Below are 17,519 nucleotides of genomic sequence, written 5' to 3' on the forward strand. Positions count from 1 at the left end.
TTTAAGCATTTATGATAGGGAATTATGATCATGGTCATGCATACATTACCAGTTGTCCGCAGGAATCTGAGGTACCAGTGAAATGATCTGAATCCAGGGGTGATGAACAGTTTATACCTCTCATTAAGGCTTTGGACTTTAAACCTCAAGGTTGGCAGTTGAGTGTTCACCTCTAATTCCTTAAGACCCTGATTAAATTATTTAACATTTCTCTGCTCCAAATGTAAATAAATAAATTGTCCTTTATGCCTATAAATGTAAACTACCTTAGGATGATGTTTCATTACAACAGTGCTCAATATAAAACATCTGTGAGTAAAATCTTTTTGTTCATCTGGAACATTGTGTACTACAAAAAAGACTTAGGAACACTAGACAAGATCCAGAAAAAAGCAGCCATTCTGATTCCACCAATGCAGAGAGATGTCTGAGATGTGAGGAAAAATTGAAACAGTTTAAGCAAACGGTGATTTAATAGAAGACTTCAAATTATGAAGGGAGTTAGTGCAGTGGATCCAGGCTGCTATTTTAAAGTAAGATCTTCAACAAGAAAACATTGAGACTGGCTAAGGGTAAATTTCATAGTATAAAGTCTTTCTTCACACATAGAATCATGGATATGTAGAATAATATCCATCCATTATCCAACCCGCTATATCCTAACACAGGGTCACGGGGGTCTGCTGGAGCCAATCCCAGCCAACACAGGGCGCAAGGCAGGAACAAATCCTGGGTAGGGTGCCAGCCCACCGCAGGACACCCAAGCACACACTAGTGACAATTTTCGGATCGCCAATGCACCTAACCTGCATGTCTTTGGATTGTGGGAGGAAACCCACACAGACACGGGGGGAACATGCAAACCCCATGCAGGGAGGACCCAGGAAGCGAACCCAGGTGTCGTTACTATGAGGCAGCAGTACTACCAGTGCGCCATCGTGCCGCCCTGTAGAATAATATAGTAGATGTCATATGTTGAGAACCCGCAAAACTTGACCAAACGATATTTTTAAAACGTTACAGGAATAGAAACTGACCAGTCTATGTTGGACGGAATGACCTGTTGTTGTTAAAATTATTCTTATGTTTTGGTGTAATGTGAATTGCATATCTAGCATGGTAAGCATCAAGATGACACCAGGTTAGGTCCTTTAACCATTCAATCTTTTTACTTCAATGAAAGAGTATGAACTTTGAGCTCAAATGATGATTTGAAATTTTAAGATGTGCATTTTAGCTTAAGGAGAGAGGATGAGAAGTGCAGGTTACAGTGTGCACCTCCTTAGTAGGTATCTTGTCAACAGCGCTCATAAGATGAGCCTAAAGCAGTCTCTGAACTTTTTAAATGTTTTAAATTGCCTTCAGCAGCAGTGTCTTATGGGCCACGTTGACATTTTGCAATGTTCAGATGTGTGTATTGTTATATCTGTATTGTCATAAAATTAAAATGAGAATGATATTGTTTACAGTATCCACATTCAGTAAGACAGCTGACATCAGTGGATGCAGAAGTCCTTAATTTATTGCATTTTTCACATAACACACCTACCAAGAAAACTAGGAGATGTGTAACTACAGTAGTCAATTAGAACACGAGTCCCACAGAGAGCATTTTGAAATAAAGGGTGTTTCATACAACAGTGTACAATGATGACAAATGCAGACTACAGCTTAAGTATCCACAGTAGGTATCTTGTCGAGTCCATCCTCAAGTCTGGGCTATGCACATTTTAGATTTTCAAACGCTTCACTCCTCTTGGCAACAGATATATGAATGTCAGCAACATGAATGGAAACTACAGTTGAATCCAATTTACAAGCATAGAGCTGCTGGTTATGGGACAGGGTAGAAAGACGGTTATAGCCTGGGCAGGTTATACAGGGGGGCAACTTGTAAACCTTGAGGTGGAGGGTGCCCATGTTGTTTTGATTTTTCTTAAACAGTCAAGATATCTAGTTACTTTTGAAATGGCTTACACCAGCGTTTCCCAGTATAATGTGGTACCCCTGCGGATGCAGGTTTTTATTCTAACCAGTTTCACAATATCTGCATCATTCTTACTTTCAAAGTATTTCAAATTTTAGTAAGCTCTCATTTTTTCCTTTTTATTCTAAGGAATTATAAAAAGTTTATTTTTGGAAGAACTTGAAATGGTTCTTTCCTTTGCCATTTTCTTTTTGATTCATCCCTTTAACAAAATTTACTCCGTTGCTTGTACCCAGATGCTGGCAACCCTGAATAATGGTGCAATCACCTTAGTGTCTCACTCACTGGTCTGGTCTTTTGTAAGAAACATTTGTTAATGAGCAGCCTGGTGAATATGGCAGTGAAATAATTGCGTCCTTTAGCATTCAGAGTTGCTGGCACCTAGGTTGGCACTACTCATTGCTAATCATGAGTATTAAGGAAACAAATGCTACAGAAAAGGGTAAATTAAAAAGAAATCAATTGGCAAAAGCAATGCAAACATTATAAAGCTATAACAAACAATGCTAATAGTTTTTTAAAATATTTGTAAAGTGGCTAACTGAACAATGGAATGAGCTAAAAGTAAGAATAGGGCAGTGATTGTGAAATTGGTTGGGATGATAACCTGCTGCCATAGGGTCCCCTAGGACTGTGCTTGAAAGCCACTGGCCTTGTCTCCTATACGTATCAAACTGAATTACTTGTGGAGAGCACAGTGGACCCTTACAGCTCTAGGGATCCAAGTCAATTCCTGTCTTTGTGACGTTAGCTTTCTTTCCACATCTTAAGCTGCATGTGAAACTCTGGTTAAATTGTGAGTGAGTGAGTGTGGGCAAGTTACATGCATGTGCTGTACGACCAAATCACAGAGTTAGTACCTGCCTTTCACCTGGTGCCAAGATATACCGTGAATTCCACAACCCTGACCTGGACTGTGAAATGGACAAAGTTTCTTTGTAAACTATATTGTGCCGTACTTGGAAATTCCTTGAGATGGAGAGCCCAATGAAAGATGCTGTATAAAATAACAAGCTTTATCAAAGGTGCCATTTGACATAAATCGTGATTTGTTTCATGATGGACCGGCTATGTTCAAAGCTTTTTGCATATGGCAAGGCCTATTTCACTTTGTGACTAAGAGCGCCATTGAAGGTGTAGCCTAAAGAAAAAAGGTTGATTTTGTTTTGTGATTTACTGGCCTATCAAAAACTCTATAATAACCCCTGATTGACTATGCAAAGGAAAGTCCAGTTAAAAGCACCATTGTAAAATAAAATTGATTCACTTTGCATTGAGAGTCAAATTTAAAGTTAATCCTTTCCACTTTATGATTTGGAGATCTACTAAATATTCTGCTTAAAATAAAGCCTGATTCACGGCTATAACTTGTGCATGTCTTCTGTCTCTGAACTTTCCTCTTATCTCTGCCTCCTATCATCCCATACTGTTGTGTTTAGCACTCTGCTACAAGATGGGCATGTGAATCAAATTGCTAACGCAGTGGCCTCTTGCTACAGATCCCCCTAGGTTATTGCAGTGCTGTATGTAACGTTTTAATGATTAAACCCAAGATAAATAGGCTACATTATTGAAAACCTGCTTACTCCACGTTGAAATTCATCTTGCGTGTGCTAACTTTCCGATTTCTGCTACATTTTGCGTTATTGAAGGTCAGGAATAAATCATCTGTTAGTCGGTATGATTTCGAGGAGCTCTGCAAATTGGATCTGTTATTGCAGCCATCAGGAAAGCTGCAGTTGTAGAAAATAAAAAAGCCAAACCCCTGCCTCCAACCCACAGTACAAGCAAGGACTGGACTACAGGCTCTGTAATTAATAAAGGCTATAAAACACAAAGGGAGGATTTAAACTTGCTTTACAATGAAAAAAAATCAATTGATTACAGAGTTTGTTCTGTTTTCAACTTGTGGTTATTTAGTATCCTTACATGCTCAATTATCATTAAAGTTTTAATGAGAAAATGTGGTCACTTTTGTGTGTTCCATGAAGAGCAGCCATATTTAGCATTGCTTAGTATTTTTCTTTTTTTTTTTTTTTAAATCAATCTCTTACACATTCATCATCTCAATCTTTCCACTTCAAGTCAGGAGTCCACATTCTACAAAAGAGGTATGATCTTAAGAGATTTCTACGTATCAACTAGTAATTTACTTTTTTCACTTTACTGACTAATTACACCGAACTATAATTCCAATAATTTAAAAATGTACTACCTTATATTGGGATCTGGGTTCTAATACCATCTGTATCATTGAGTTTACACATTCCCTTTATGTTTATGTGTATATTTTTGGAGTGCACACTGTTTTCCTCCCAAAAGAGTGCATTTAACCCAAATCACATAGGTGCCTCTATATGGTCCTTGTGTCAGTGTGTCCATGATAGACGAAGTGGGTTCCTGCCTCGTGTCTACTTTGTGTAAATAACATGCAGCGAGCCGCTTTATTATATAAACCACGCATTACTTTTTTTTTTTTTTTAAACTGTCCCTTCATTTGTAAACGGCACAAGATTTGAGTTGGCTAATCCGATTAACTGAATTGGACCTGCAGGCACAATGTAGAGAATTACTTTTCTTATGCTAACAGGATCAAGCAGCAGAATTTGGCTGCTACAACTGAACCTTCTTTAAAGTGCTTTTTAAGTATATACATTTTAATTTGTGCTAGATGTAAAACCAGAAGCATCAAAGGCTTATATAAAATAAAAAAAAATCTGGAATCAAGTAAATTCTTCCACAGCTGGCAATACTTTAATTTGGCTCTTGGGTAAAGGAACAAGTTTTGAGGAGATGCAAAACATCAATTAGGAACGCTTTGATTTTCCAGAGAAAGAATGATGTTGTTGCTGATGATGATGTGTGTAGAAGGGTGCCAGTGGTAAAGTTGTGGGTGAGTTGGGGCCTTGATGGTCATGGCTGCTAATCTCGCTGCTGTTTCATCACGTGTCCATCTGCTGGCACTAAACACTCTGTGGAAAGTGTTGTGTAATAAGGAAGATTGATGCTGGCAATCCCCATTTATTGATCAGGTAAATATGATGATCAACCAAGCTGATGTCTTTAGGGTCATAGAGATCAGCATGTGAGATTTTCTAATTATCTTTTGAAGATTTCATTTAATGAAAAGAAACAATCCAGAGATTTCAAAGTATGGTGTGTGTCTGAGTATAAATGCTTGATGGTTATTGTGCTGGAGCGTGGCAATGTGTTGCGTGTTGGTCAGGCATGTGTATTATACAACATATGCATAACAATAAACTTGAACACTCTTGATGTATTCCGCACTAAAGTATTTTTCTTTTCTCTCCCAGTAATGCATAGGAATCCTTTTGCTTCTGATGTATGTTGCCGAAAAGGATCGAAGAATGCCTTGCAGGAGCTTTACAATCCCACTCAGGTCAGTCTTTGGCTTATTCCACGTTTTTAATATGTCTCCGTTTCGGTTTGGGGTGGAACAGTTAAGAGCTCTGTGATGTTGCGCTTTTCTCATGGGACTATTGTGGCCAAGAAAAATCCCACCTCTGCCTCACAGTGTGACCCTAAAAGGTCAGGCTCATCCACCTGACTTCTACTGCTGAATACAGTATGTTAGTTAGCCAATATTCTACAACAAATCTCTCTTTTTATTTCTAGTGTCTTTATGCTAAATATTTTCATAAAGTACAATTTAACTTCTCTTTATCATCAACATTATTTACATTAGGTTATTTTAGCTAATCAAAATGGTTTTCAGATTATAAACAACTAATCCATTGTTTATCTCTTTCTACAAATCTATTTGACGGTTTCTTAGTCTCTTTAATTATTGCCATTAATTGCTTTGTAGTGCACTTTGTGATAATGTTGACTATGAAAGGCATGAGAAAAAAATGAAAACTAATGGACAGATACTGACAATAAGTGGACCTTCCAATTGTCTATGTCAGATTTTAGTCATTTAAGGTCACAGAGTATAAGAGATGGGGACAGAACTACCAACCTTGTTTTAGGTATACTTGTGAATAGCAGAGGATTTTGTTCCTCTCTTTCCTCACAGCAAAGAATCGTTTTTGCTTTCCAGTCATCAGATTGGTGGATGATGTTCAGGTAGACATTTTATGAATGGGAGGCTGGCTTTGGTGTTGCGGTCTGAGCCCTTTGAAGGCATGGTTTCCATTTTGTCAGGGAAAGAACAACTATATTGTACTTCTGCCATTACTACTGAATTACTGGAGGGATTCCCTCAGTACACATTTATGTCCTTTTCATCGAAGTGTAAACTGCTAAGTAAACGTTGGTGTGCGGGGGCACCACTTCTTGTTACTGAAGTTAAAAATTCAATTTTTACAAAAAAAAAACCCTTTCTTTATAATGCTGCGATTTGTGTAGATTGCGCTGTATCATAAAGCTTATTTTAATAAACTTAAATTTAAAAGATACAAACCTTATCAAAGAGAACCTTACAAACTCTGGCCCCCATAGTGCATAAAATTAGAGAGTGGCTTCAGCGTTAGTGTGTTATCTCCTAGTATATCAATAATATTATTTTACTGGACATAATGAAATGATTGGGGATAAAATACTAAGAGCAAATCAGAATAATGAGTCCGCTGTAGATACTATATTTAGAGTTTAATTCCTTTTCATTGTTCTCCAATGGCTATGCAAATTTGAATTGTTGATTTAATCTAGAAGCCTTTAGCATGGCAGGTGGTAGCTTAGCTCTGGCAAAAGCTCTAAGACCCTCTAAGTAAAAGGACCTCTGATAGGAGGTGCAGCACTAAGGTAAGGGGTGTTGATTTCAGTGGCTGTTCTTCTTTGCTTACAGTAGCCATGATACCCTAGTGCTGGATTTATAGGAGTCTTTGAATTTAAGAGGGGTTCTTGAGGATGACTGTTGGTAAATTCTCACCATATAAGTGTATGCAGTGGCTCCACAGATTTGAGGTCTTTAAATGGAGTCCAGCTTCTATATATTTCTGAGACATGGGCATGATTTTTGAGGTCCCGTTAGGATAGGTAGTTTGACTTTGAACTATTAAGGAAAATGTAAACATATTTTCAATAGAATCATCCATGTAGTTGGAAGGTTGATCTAATCAGTGTATTAGAGTTGGATTGAAACAAAGTAATTTGGGGATCTGGTGCTTATTTCTTGAACATTTGATGAAGAACATCCTTATAACACAGTGAAGATAGCTACCAATTTGCCTACTATGCAGACACAATAATCTGGGTGCATTAATGGCCATCCTACATGGTATCTACTCCAATCCTAAATCTGGCGTCCATGTTGGAGCATTATTTCTGGATTTTCTTTCTGCATTCAGTGTTGTCCATCCTCACATACTGATTGATAAGCTTAATGTGAATATTTTCATTCAAATCATTGCTATACATTTTAAATAGTAACTGTTTTTAAGGGACATTGAATCTAACTCAGTGTTTTTTCATGGCCTCTTTTACTAATTTTATTGTATGCAAATGACTTGAGAGTGAACAGTAACCATTCCTTTGTTATCGAGTATTCTAATGACACTATGTGTCCCTGGGAAAGATGAACTCCATTACTCAAACCAAGATGACTGTTTGCTTAAATAATTAGATTTTTGTTTTAATTTGATATATTTTGTTAATCCCTAAGGAGAATTTGTCTTTTTGCATGACATTTGAGTGTCAGAGTGCAAGGTCAGCCATTGTACAGCACCCCTAGAGCTGCAATAATGACTAACCTTCTCTGAATGACAAAAAAGGAAAGAAATGATATTTTACTTTCTGAGACAGAAGTTTGTTCATCCCTTATAGACTTTGGAGTGGAGGCAGATATGCAGTATCTGTAACTGAATATAAATATCTTGGAACTCAAATTAGTAGTAATCTAAAGAATTATAATATTAAAAAAAAAAATCATCCAGTTAATAGATAGAAATTCAGTCTGTGCTTATTTCCCCTTCATAAATTCTTGAGTGTTTTAAAGTAGACCGAGATCTCCTCCTGTCATTTTATGTAGTATAATCCAGTCATCACTTTGAGCTCCATTGCCTGATTTAGTGGACTGACAAATCAAAATTTAAAGAAGTTGCAGCAGGTTACCAGAGTGACGCACAAAATTATTTGAGTAGAAGTGGATGATTTGATATACAAATGTCAGAGGGTAATGGTGAAGAAATGGGAAATCGTAGGAGTTGATGAACACTGCCATTTACATGCAGCATTTCTTTTAGTAAATCGGGGAGAATATTAACTTTAAATGACCACATCGGAATAGAGAGAAATGTTTATGATATAACAGAAGGCAATAGTGACAAATGTGGGACAACAGCAAACAATGTGGAAAAGTGTCCATGGAGAAAAAGAAAAAAAATATGTCATTGCTCGTGTCACATAGTCCATATGAGAGTTATCCAGCAGTGTGCACAAAATGTGCAAAACGTATGCTACAATATTGTTAGCTAGATACTTAAGTGATGAATGAACAGTATTATCAACACACATCATAAACAGGAACCCTAAAGCCTCGTGTTTTTGCCTTTTTTAAATTGAAGCCCCACCTCCCTCCATTTGTTGGTCAAGAGTCCTGTCTTCAATTCAAAAAGTTCTTCCTATGAGGCTTTAAACTTTGGATCTTTTATATATTTTTTGTTGTACAGAGTTGGTCACTATTGGCTTCTGTTATACCATAAACTTTTTTTTTTCTCTTTATTGTGCATTAAAAGTTGAGATTAAAATAATATTCATGCCATCACTACAAACTACGTGAGGTAAGTAATATGAAAAAAAAAATTAGGATGGTGTTATACCTTTAACACATCTTTTTCATTTTGTCAAACCCCACGCCGTCAATATTATTTTTGTGTGAATTATGCAGCAAATCAACACTGACTTTGTGTTCCTCCTAAATCTAAACTGGAAATGCATAAAACGAATGAGAAGGTGTGACGACAAGTGTGGTAGCTCTGAAAATTCCCACAGCTTGCGATAGACAGAGTTGGATTTTGCTCTTATCAGTCATGAAGTCCCCAAGGCCTTTGTGGTAAATCTACTCCCATGTAATCCTCTTGCACTGTCTCAGTGGTTATTTCATAGGAAGTCATGCATTGACTGTACTTGTAGCTGTAGAAAATGACGCCTTGGCAAGAAATGCATTTCGTCGTACTTTGATAAATGTTTTTGCTACAGAGTAAAGAATAATCAGTTTATTTTCTGCATGCTGAAATGCAATATTGGAGGAAGATGGTGCCATTCAGGACTAAGGACTTTTTAAATATGCCTTGAACAAAGTCATAAGGAAACAATTTTATGTAAAAAATAACCTTTCACTGGTGCAGTACCATACAGATAGATAAAGCAATGCTTGTTGGCTGAACCGGAGTGTTTTTAAGTGAGGTTTTAGAATGAGATGGAGAAGGGCGAGTGTATGGTTTTTATTCTAAGCTAGTGTGTGAACATTGTGTCAAGCTCCCACTGTGTGTTCAGGAAAAATAACTTTTCAGTCAGCAAAGAAATGTTGCATTGAGCTTCACCGAGGGCACAATGTAGACCTTGGAAGCGCTCCAACATATTCCTCGGCAGCTGGCTGCCTTCCCTTTTCACTTTGCTCGAGCGATTCTTTACTCGCCTTCACAATTGATGCCTTCTTTCTTCTCAGTGTAGTATTTATAGTGTGCTTAATCCCAACCCCTTATTGTAGACCCCCACTGTTTAATAAGAACACCTGGCGGGAAAACTGAAATGGAGGGCAAATGCACCAGGGTATGATTTGCCAGCACCGCCTGTCAGTCTCTTGCCTCAGACCGAGAGCTCCTGCTAAACCAAACGACCCACTTCAGTTTTGGTTGGCAGTCCTGTTGCTGCAGCAAAACTAGAAGTCTCTGGGCCTGCTTTTACCTCGGAAGGGATTTCTAGGTTTTGTAGTGTCTTATGTCAGTTTTTACTATTAATTATTTAATTAGCTAATTAGTTAATTAACCAGTAATTGTATGATTAGCTAATAAGTTAGATTGATTTACTGATCCAAAGAGTACATTTAATTATTTTCATGTTTGATTTGTAATAATAATATGCATAACTAAACACAATCATTATTTTGGTAAATCAGGATTTATACGTTTAGGTATAGTAAGGAAAGTATTATAGCCAAATTAATGAAAAACTAGCAACTAAATAAAATAAAAATCAGAGTTTTAACAAGGAGCGGCATCCATTATTAACACTATTTTATTGGAAGGTTATTACCTTATTTTTAAAGTTAAATGCTTTTATATATTTTTTTATACAACTTTCCTTGATTTTTGTTATTTCCTAAAAAAAAAAAAAAAGAAGCCTAAACTACAGAAAATTTAAAAGGTCAGGCCCAATGATGGCTTTGTGATAATGTGTGCAGGAGAAGAGGGAGCTTGGTCAAGAACTCATCTGAGGGCTACATAAGTCACTCTGTGTTTTTATATATATATATATATATATATATATATATATATATATATATATATATATATATATATATATTTTATTATTAAACAATGTTCTTATTGTTTTTCTGTATCACTTTTGGAATGCTATTGAGCTCCAAAAAGTCATCTTTGCTTTTATTTGTATTCCTTTCATTAGGTATGAAGTACTCTCAGAATTAGAAAGGTGCTATAATAATTATTTTATATTTGTTTTGCATGTGTCTTTATAAAAATGGTAGCACTTTGACACTGGTGTCCAAAACTTTGTATGCTCTTGTGAATAATCAAAAATCAAATGAACAAAGTTAGGTTCATTAAAATGCTGGTTATATGGTTTGTTTTGCTTTTTTACAGCAGCAAATTGCAAAAACTACTGACAGGCAGGGTGTAAATTGAACATAACACTCCTTTTAAGGAACACGGCACCAAGCCGCAACCCAAATCCACGCTTGTCCTATGGCCTTCTCGTCTACTGTGTCTCAACGATAACAGCGGCCTACAGATGCACTGCACTTCTCCTGTGGTAAAATTATATGAATCACGGGTTGAGTTAAAGTTCTTCTGTTAATCAGATTCTGAATCTTTTAATTTATTTTTCTAAATATTCTAAGGGGACCATCTTTTGAGCTGTTTATACTCAAAAATATCATGCTTCTCTATCCATCTTTGTTTTGTTGCTTATTCAGTTTGAAATGCCATGTTTAATGATTACTTGATTTGTGGTGGTCATCTGAGTTAATAACTCAGTCAAATTATGACTAACACTTAATCAATTAAGCATAAAAGAACACAGCCTAAATCTATTCCTACTAAATCTATTATGGTTAGTAAACAAGGAAGAGGAAAAACAAAAGGAGACACGTATACAATAAGATTGCAGTGCTGTAACATTAATATAAAAAATATTTTATTTTCTGTGTGTTATTTAGTTTTGGAACATTCTCAATAATGCCAATGATTTTTTTTAATTATGAAATTCTGAGAAGAGTGGGTTGAGATACTTTCATCAATGCATATGGTTTCCATAACCAACCCACATACCACTTGTAGCAGGTTGGTACTTTTTTCTTGGTCTCTAATTGAAGTCCATAATCACGTCAAGACTTCTTTTATTAGATTTACTGAGTGTCTGCCAGCCTGCTTGTCTGTCTATCTGTCTTTCTGTCTGTCCATAGTGGCTTTCATTCCCATCTGTCTAGAGCAAGGGTGCCTAACTCCAGTCCCGGAGGGCCGCAGTGCCTGCAGGTTTTAATTAGTGACCTGTTTTTGCTGCTAATTAACTACTTTTGAATTCATTTTATTTGACTCTCTCTTGAAGACTCGGACCCCTCAATTGTTTCTTTTTCTTAATTAGCAGCCAAACAATAATGAGATACTAAATGAGCCAAAACAGTACCAGCAAACTGTGACCATCATACAATATCTGAAAATAAAGAAAGGTGAAGGTCTCAGGAATGCTGATCTACTCTTAGAAGAGAGAAAATCCACAATTTTGGAAATGTCTGCTATTGCAAAATGAGAGCAGCAACAAGCCATGAAGAATAAAGAACGGGTTTAATTAACGACAAGAATCATCGCCTCATTAAGCAATTGGTTGGAGTTTGAGGCCATGACTTAGTTAGTCTTCTGTTGGCTCACTTACTTCACATTACACTTCTGTTTGGGTGCCATTTAAGGAAAGAAATGAAGCAATTCAGAGGAACAATGAAGAAATTCAGGAAAACATTTCTTAAAAACCAAGTCAATTTAAAATTAATTCAAAAGAAGATAATTAGCAGCAAAAACAGATCACTAATTAAGAAAAGGGTTAGAATGAAAACCTGTGGCCTTCCAGAACTGGAGTTGGGCACCCCTGGTCTAGAATATAGTGAATTTCATATCTGTCTATTCATCTAAAGGTAATTTCATTCTGTGTGTCTTTCTTTTATAATGGACTGTTCACTTCCTATGTTTATGTCATATGGTGCCTTTAACTGTCTAGCACAAATTTTATAGAGCATCTATCTAACTCTGTCTATTTAGAGTCAGTCATTACTTAACTACATTACCCTCCATAATGTTTAGGACAAAGACACAGTTTTTCTTGATTTATATTTAACATAGAAAAACCAAAACCTCCAGATGGACTGGAGGAAAAAAAGCAAAATCTGCAGGGGCTCCAAGGCCACATGACCACCCAGCCTCCACTGGGCATTCTACTTAACATAAATGAGCTAAATCAGTCCTCATAGTTTTCAGGCTTTACATGAATGATTTTGATGATCATAGGTGTTTGTGATTACTCTGGCATGTTTAATTCCTTCATAGGACACCTCGGCTGGCTTCTGCCTTTGAAATCTATAGTTGTCATTGTTCAACAGGAAGACAATCCTGAAAATCGAAGAAGCCATTATGAGGCTGAAAAACAAAAATAAAGCCATTCGAGGCATCACTAAAACTTTAGGATTACCTAAATCAACTGTCTGGAATATCATTAGGAAGATAGAACGCACTGGTAAGCTCAGTAATTGCAAAGGGACTGGTAGGCCAAGGAAGACCTCCACTGCTGATGACAGAAGTGTCCTCACTATGGTAAAGAAAAAGCCCCTTACACCTGTTTGACAGACCAGAAACAGTCTTCAGGAGACAGAGGAGCATGTTTCAGAGACGACTATCGTCAGACAACAACAACTACTACTACTACTACTACTACTACTACTATTACTAGTCCACCACAAAAACAGGATGACCATTTTAAATTTTTGAAAAGTACTTAAAATAGCCTACAGAATTCTGGAAAAAGTTGTTGTGCACAGATGAGAAAAAGATAAACCTGTATCAGAGTGTCAGCTAGAGCAAAGTGTGGAGACAAAATGGAACCACCTAAGATGCAAAGTGTACAATCTCATCTGTTAAACATGGTGGTGAGGGTGATAACTTGGGCATGTATGACTGCCACAGGTGCTGGCACACTTCTCTTCACAGATGATGGAACTGAAGACAGCAGTTGCACAATGAATTCTGATGTGTATAGAAACTTCTTACCTGCTCAGGTTCCAGCAAATGCCTCTAAACGCATTAGACAACACTTCATCCTACAACAAGATAATGATTCCAAATACAGTATACTGCCAAGGCAACACTGGCATTTTTCAAAGCTTACTAGTGGAAAATTCTTGAATGGCCAAGCCAGTCACCCAATTTAAATCCAATCGAGCAGGCCTTCCATATACAGAAGAGGAAAATTAATTAATTAAACAAGCAGGAGCTGAAGATGGCTGCATTAGAAGCTTGGCAGAGATCAGCAGCTAAGATCCTCAGCACCTTTTGATGTCTGTGAATTGCAGACTTCAAGCAATCATTGCATGCAAGGCATATATACAACAAAATCCTAAATCTGACTACTTCATCAGACCTGCCATTGCTGTGTGTGAAACATTATGGTGTCCTGAAGTGGGGGGGACCATGTAGAAAAATTGTTGTCGTTTGTACATGGTGTGACTGGAATGTATGCAAATACCCTTAAATGAAAGTTTGCAATGTGCATTTTTGTCACACCTGAAGTGTTTGATTTTGGAATTTTAAACTGTAGAGCAGAGGGGGAAATCAAGGAAAAATTTATCTTTGGCCCAAAATTCTGCAGGGCACTGTATTGGCTTTATTATTTGTTTTCTTGAATAGCACATTTTCATAAAATTGTCTCCTTTTTGTTCACTTTATATTTCAAGCCTATCTCTGCTTTTCCCATAACCCTGTCCTAAAATCCCAGAGACCCCAACTTGGACAATCTCTCCTTTTCTTATTTGAGTTAAGTGCCAATAATCAATCAAATGATTGATTTTACTTATCTGATGCTCCACGTTTATTAGGAGTAGACTGTTTTAGAAATATTTAAAGTCATTTTTTGTCAGACACTTTAAAGAAATCTGAAGTAAAGCTTGAGTACAAGGAGTAGTTTTTTAGGTGTGAACAATATGTATGTGATTGTGTAGGTCTGTAGTGCTGGAGACTGTAATTGTGCGTCGTGTTTAGTCTTCATATTAATATGGAGAATGTATCAAACGAGTAACTACAACTTTTAACTTACCATTAAAACACATGTGGGACTTGTTTATAGAAATGCCACTGAATGCAGTAAGTAATCCCTAGAAAGCACACCCTGTTCTTGCCACTTACAAATTTACAAGCAATTCCTATTTAACTGTCATCAGTAAAGTACTCCGAGCTGCACCTCTGAGGTTTCTGTAACATGGTAGGCTTCACATTATTTCACATTGCTCTGTGTAGTCTGCTTCTTTGCCAGTAATGACTGGCCCTGCCAAACTATGTGGGAAAATGGTCATTGTGAATATGAACTTAAGGAATTGGCATGTGGGAGTTCCCCGATGGCAAGCTTAATTTTAAGATGAAGCTGAATTAAGCTGTTTCTTGTCTTCTAAGAATTTACAATGGGTGGCCCCAGTCCCTGCTGTGTAGTATGGATGAGCAAGCAGTCAAGACTCCAGATGCTGCTTTGAACAGAAGATGTTTTGCAAACAAGTAGAGGCCACTCAATTGATTAGACTCCTGTGTTTAGCTATTAGCTAAGTGGTCTCAATATCTCATCCAGACACGTTTTAAAAGTGGTCAAGGTTTCCATTTCAACTACGTGACTCAGTAGTTTGTTCCATATTCTTACGACCATTGGTGTGAAGAACTATTTCCAGGGTTCAGTCTAGAATGCACTTGGCATTAATTGTCATTGACATTATTGAGTACATTACTCACTAATTGAAAGACTTGTGGTGGTTCAGTTCTATCAATGTTTTGGAGAAATTTGATACCCAGTCACTGGCCCTCTACACAAGGCTAAAGAGGGTTAACTCCATTAATCTGTCATAGAAGCTTTCTTCCATGGCATGAAAACTGTCAGGCACCGGGGCAACAGAGAAGGACCAGTAGATGAAAACTTACATTAAAATAATAACCAGTAACCAGAAATTTAGAATGATAATATGTCAGAACCCAATATGTCAAAACGGTAAAAAAATGGCTTCTAGTTTGTCAAACCATTGTATCTAAGTGATAGCTCACTTTTTTAAAAGGGTATTCACGAACTTAAAGACTTAGTCACACTGACGGACTACATAGCATCACACTGATGACATTGCATGGTGCAGCTTCAGGGGCAACACATAAAACAACGAGCAGTCGTGGTATCCACTGAAAGTGCCGTGGCTGTATTTTATTTATTAAAGCTGAAATTCCTAACCAATTAGCCATGCAATTTAATCCAAGGGATGAACTTGACTGCTCTTCTCAACACAGATTCTGTCACTGCTATGTCTTTTTTTTTTTTGTAGAGCTGTGACCAGAACTGCACAATGTTGAGTATCCATGCACAAGTAAACCTGAAAAGACCGTGCATACCAGAGTGCTTTCTTGGCACCCCGCAGACCAGCATTCACTGCTGTTTAACTGACTTTATGGAGCTATTCCTGTTGCCTCAATAAGGAAGCCCATTAGTTGCAGCCCAGGATCTAAAAGCACAAGTAGAAAAATGCAAAATAAGCACCAGCCACTATCTTCTTCAATTTTAAAAACAAGTTTTGGTGGTTTGTTTTTTTTTTCATAGCTACATGCTAGGATGCATTAACACAAAAAAATTAAAAGCTGTACCCCAAATATGAGGTGTGATCAAAACATTTTGAACTTGACTGAGAAGAATATTTTCAAGTACTGAGTTTGTAAGTAGTCCAAGTATTATCTCCTGCTCATTTAAACATTAATTGCAGGTTGGTACATTTTTAGCATTTATGATTTATATTGTACTAGCCACAGTACCTATCAAATTAAAATAAGTCTGTATCGCTTATCCTATGTGTACCTTTAGCGCCTTTCCTCTGTATTTCTGTGTGTGAACATCTCTTCGCTGGTGCTCCTGCTCTGAAGCGCATTCCTGTAAAGTCTACTCCTCAGACGCTGTTTTTATTTTTGAGGTCACCTTTCTCACTTCCTGTCCAGTTTAACACTTACCGTCTTTGCAGGTATATCTTCGAGAATGTCTCATGCGTCTTTACTCCTCCTTGAATGCGTCTCACACTCGCACTTCCTCTTTTGTCGCGTCATCAAAGCCAAACTGCCTAATCCATTGCTCAGAGGGACTAGACATACTGTGTTTTATTCTATAGTAGATTCTTCTTGTTTTCATTGCAGTGTCACAATGCAATGTCACCCTGGATGTTGGAAAACATAAAATCAAGTATTGTGCTATCACTGAATTTCTAATGCTGGGGAAGAGCATACTTTTATAGATTACTTCTCACTTAGTCAACATAAATGAGAACCACTCCCCATTATATATCACAGACAAGAGATTCCGTTGTGCAAGATATCTCTCAGTGAAGACCTAAGATCTGGCAAACCATTGACAACAGAAAAAATCTTTACCGTTGCGAAGTGGATACAATTGAGAAATGATGCATGAGCATTACAGACACAAAATGGATTGGTTATGGGGTCGGTTCAATCCATCCTTCATGAACAATTAAAGATGAGCAAGGTCTGTGCATGTTTGGTATCCAGAATGTTGACTCCTGAAATGAAGCATCGACAAGATGAATCTCAAGGTAGTAAATCTGGAGGGGGAGAAATTTAAGAAACATTTCGTAATCAGGGGTGAAACTGGGATACATCCTCTAGTGTCTAAACATCAGACAAAATAGTGGAATCCTAGTAATTCAACAACACCAAGGAAATTCGTGGTTCAGAACAATAATAACAAGATCATGAATGTGTTTTTATGTTGTTCATGTTTATTACATGACTCTACCAGCCCACATAGCCAACCAATATGAAGTTGATTTGCGTTGGTGTTTGTTGTAGTCGATCAAGGAGACAGTGGTGAGGAAAGTTGTTGACTGTCCCTCTTTTGACTTCACCACAGTGTCTCGGCTCACACTGTACAATTCTCAAAGACATCTATGTAAAGCTGGATTCACCCAAGACATTCTCTGGTCTTTGACGTATTTGGCAACCCCTGGGGGTTGGGGGTTAACTCTGTGAGGCACAGTATGAAAAAGATGAAAACCTCAGGGTTACTTCTGATTGCACCAGTTGAATAGAAAATATTTGTGATAATT

At 37.3% G+C, this 17,519-nt stretch overlaps 1 protein-coding gene across 1 annotated transcript in view; it reads left to right on the forward strand.

Annotated features, from left to right (window-relative positions):
• Positions 1–17,519, forward strand: part of chst11 (carbohydrate (chondroitin 4) sulfotransferase 11) — a 261,706-nt gene that overhangs the window by 119,980 nt on the left and 124,207 nt on the right. The window contains 1 exon segment of the mRNA XM_039761823.1: positions 5,302–5,387. Coding sequence (XP_039617757.1) covers positions 5,302–5,387 — 86 coding nt within the window.

This window comes from Polypterus senegalus, chromosome 8, assembly GCF_016835505.1.
Source record: "Polypterus senegalus isolate Bchr_013 chromosome 8, ASM1683550v1, whole genome shotgun sequence".
Lineage (NCBI taxonomy): Eukaryota > Metazoa > Chordata > Cladistia > Polypteriformes > Polypteridae > Polypterus > Polypterus senegalus.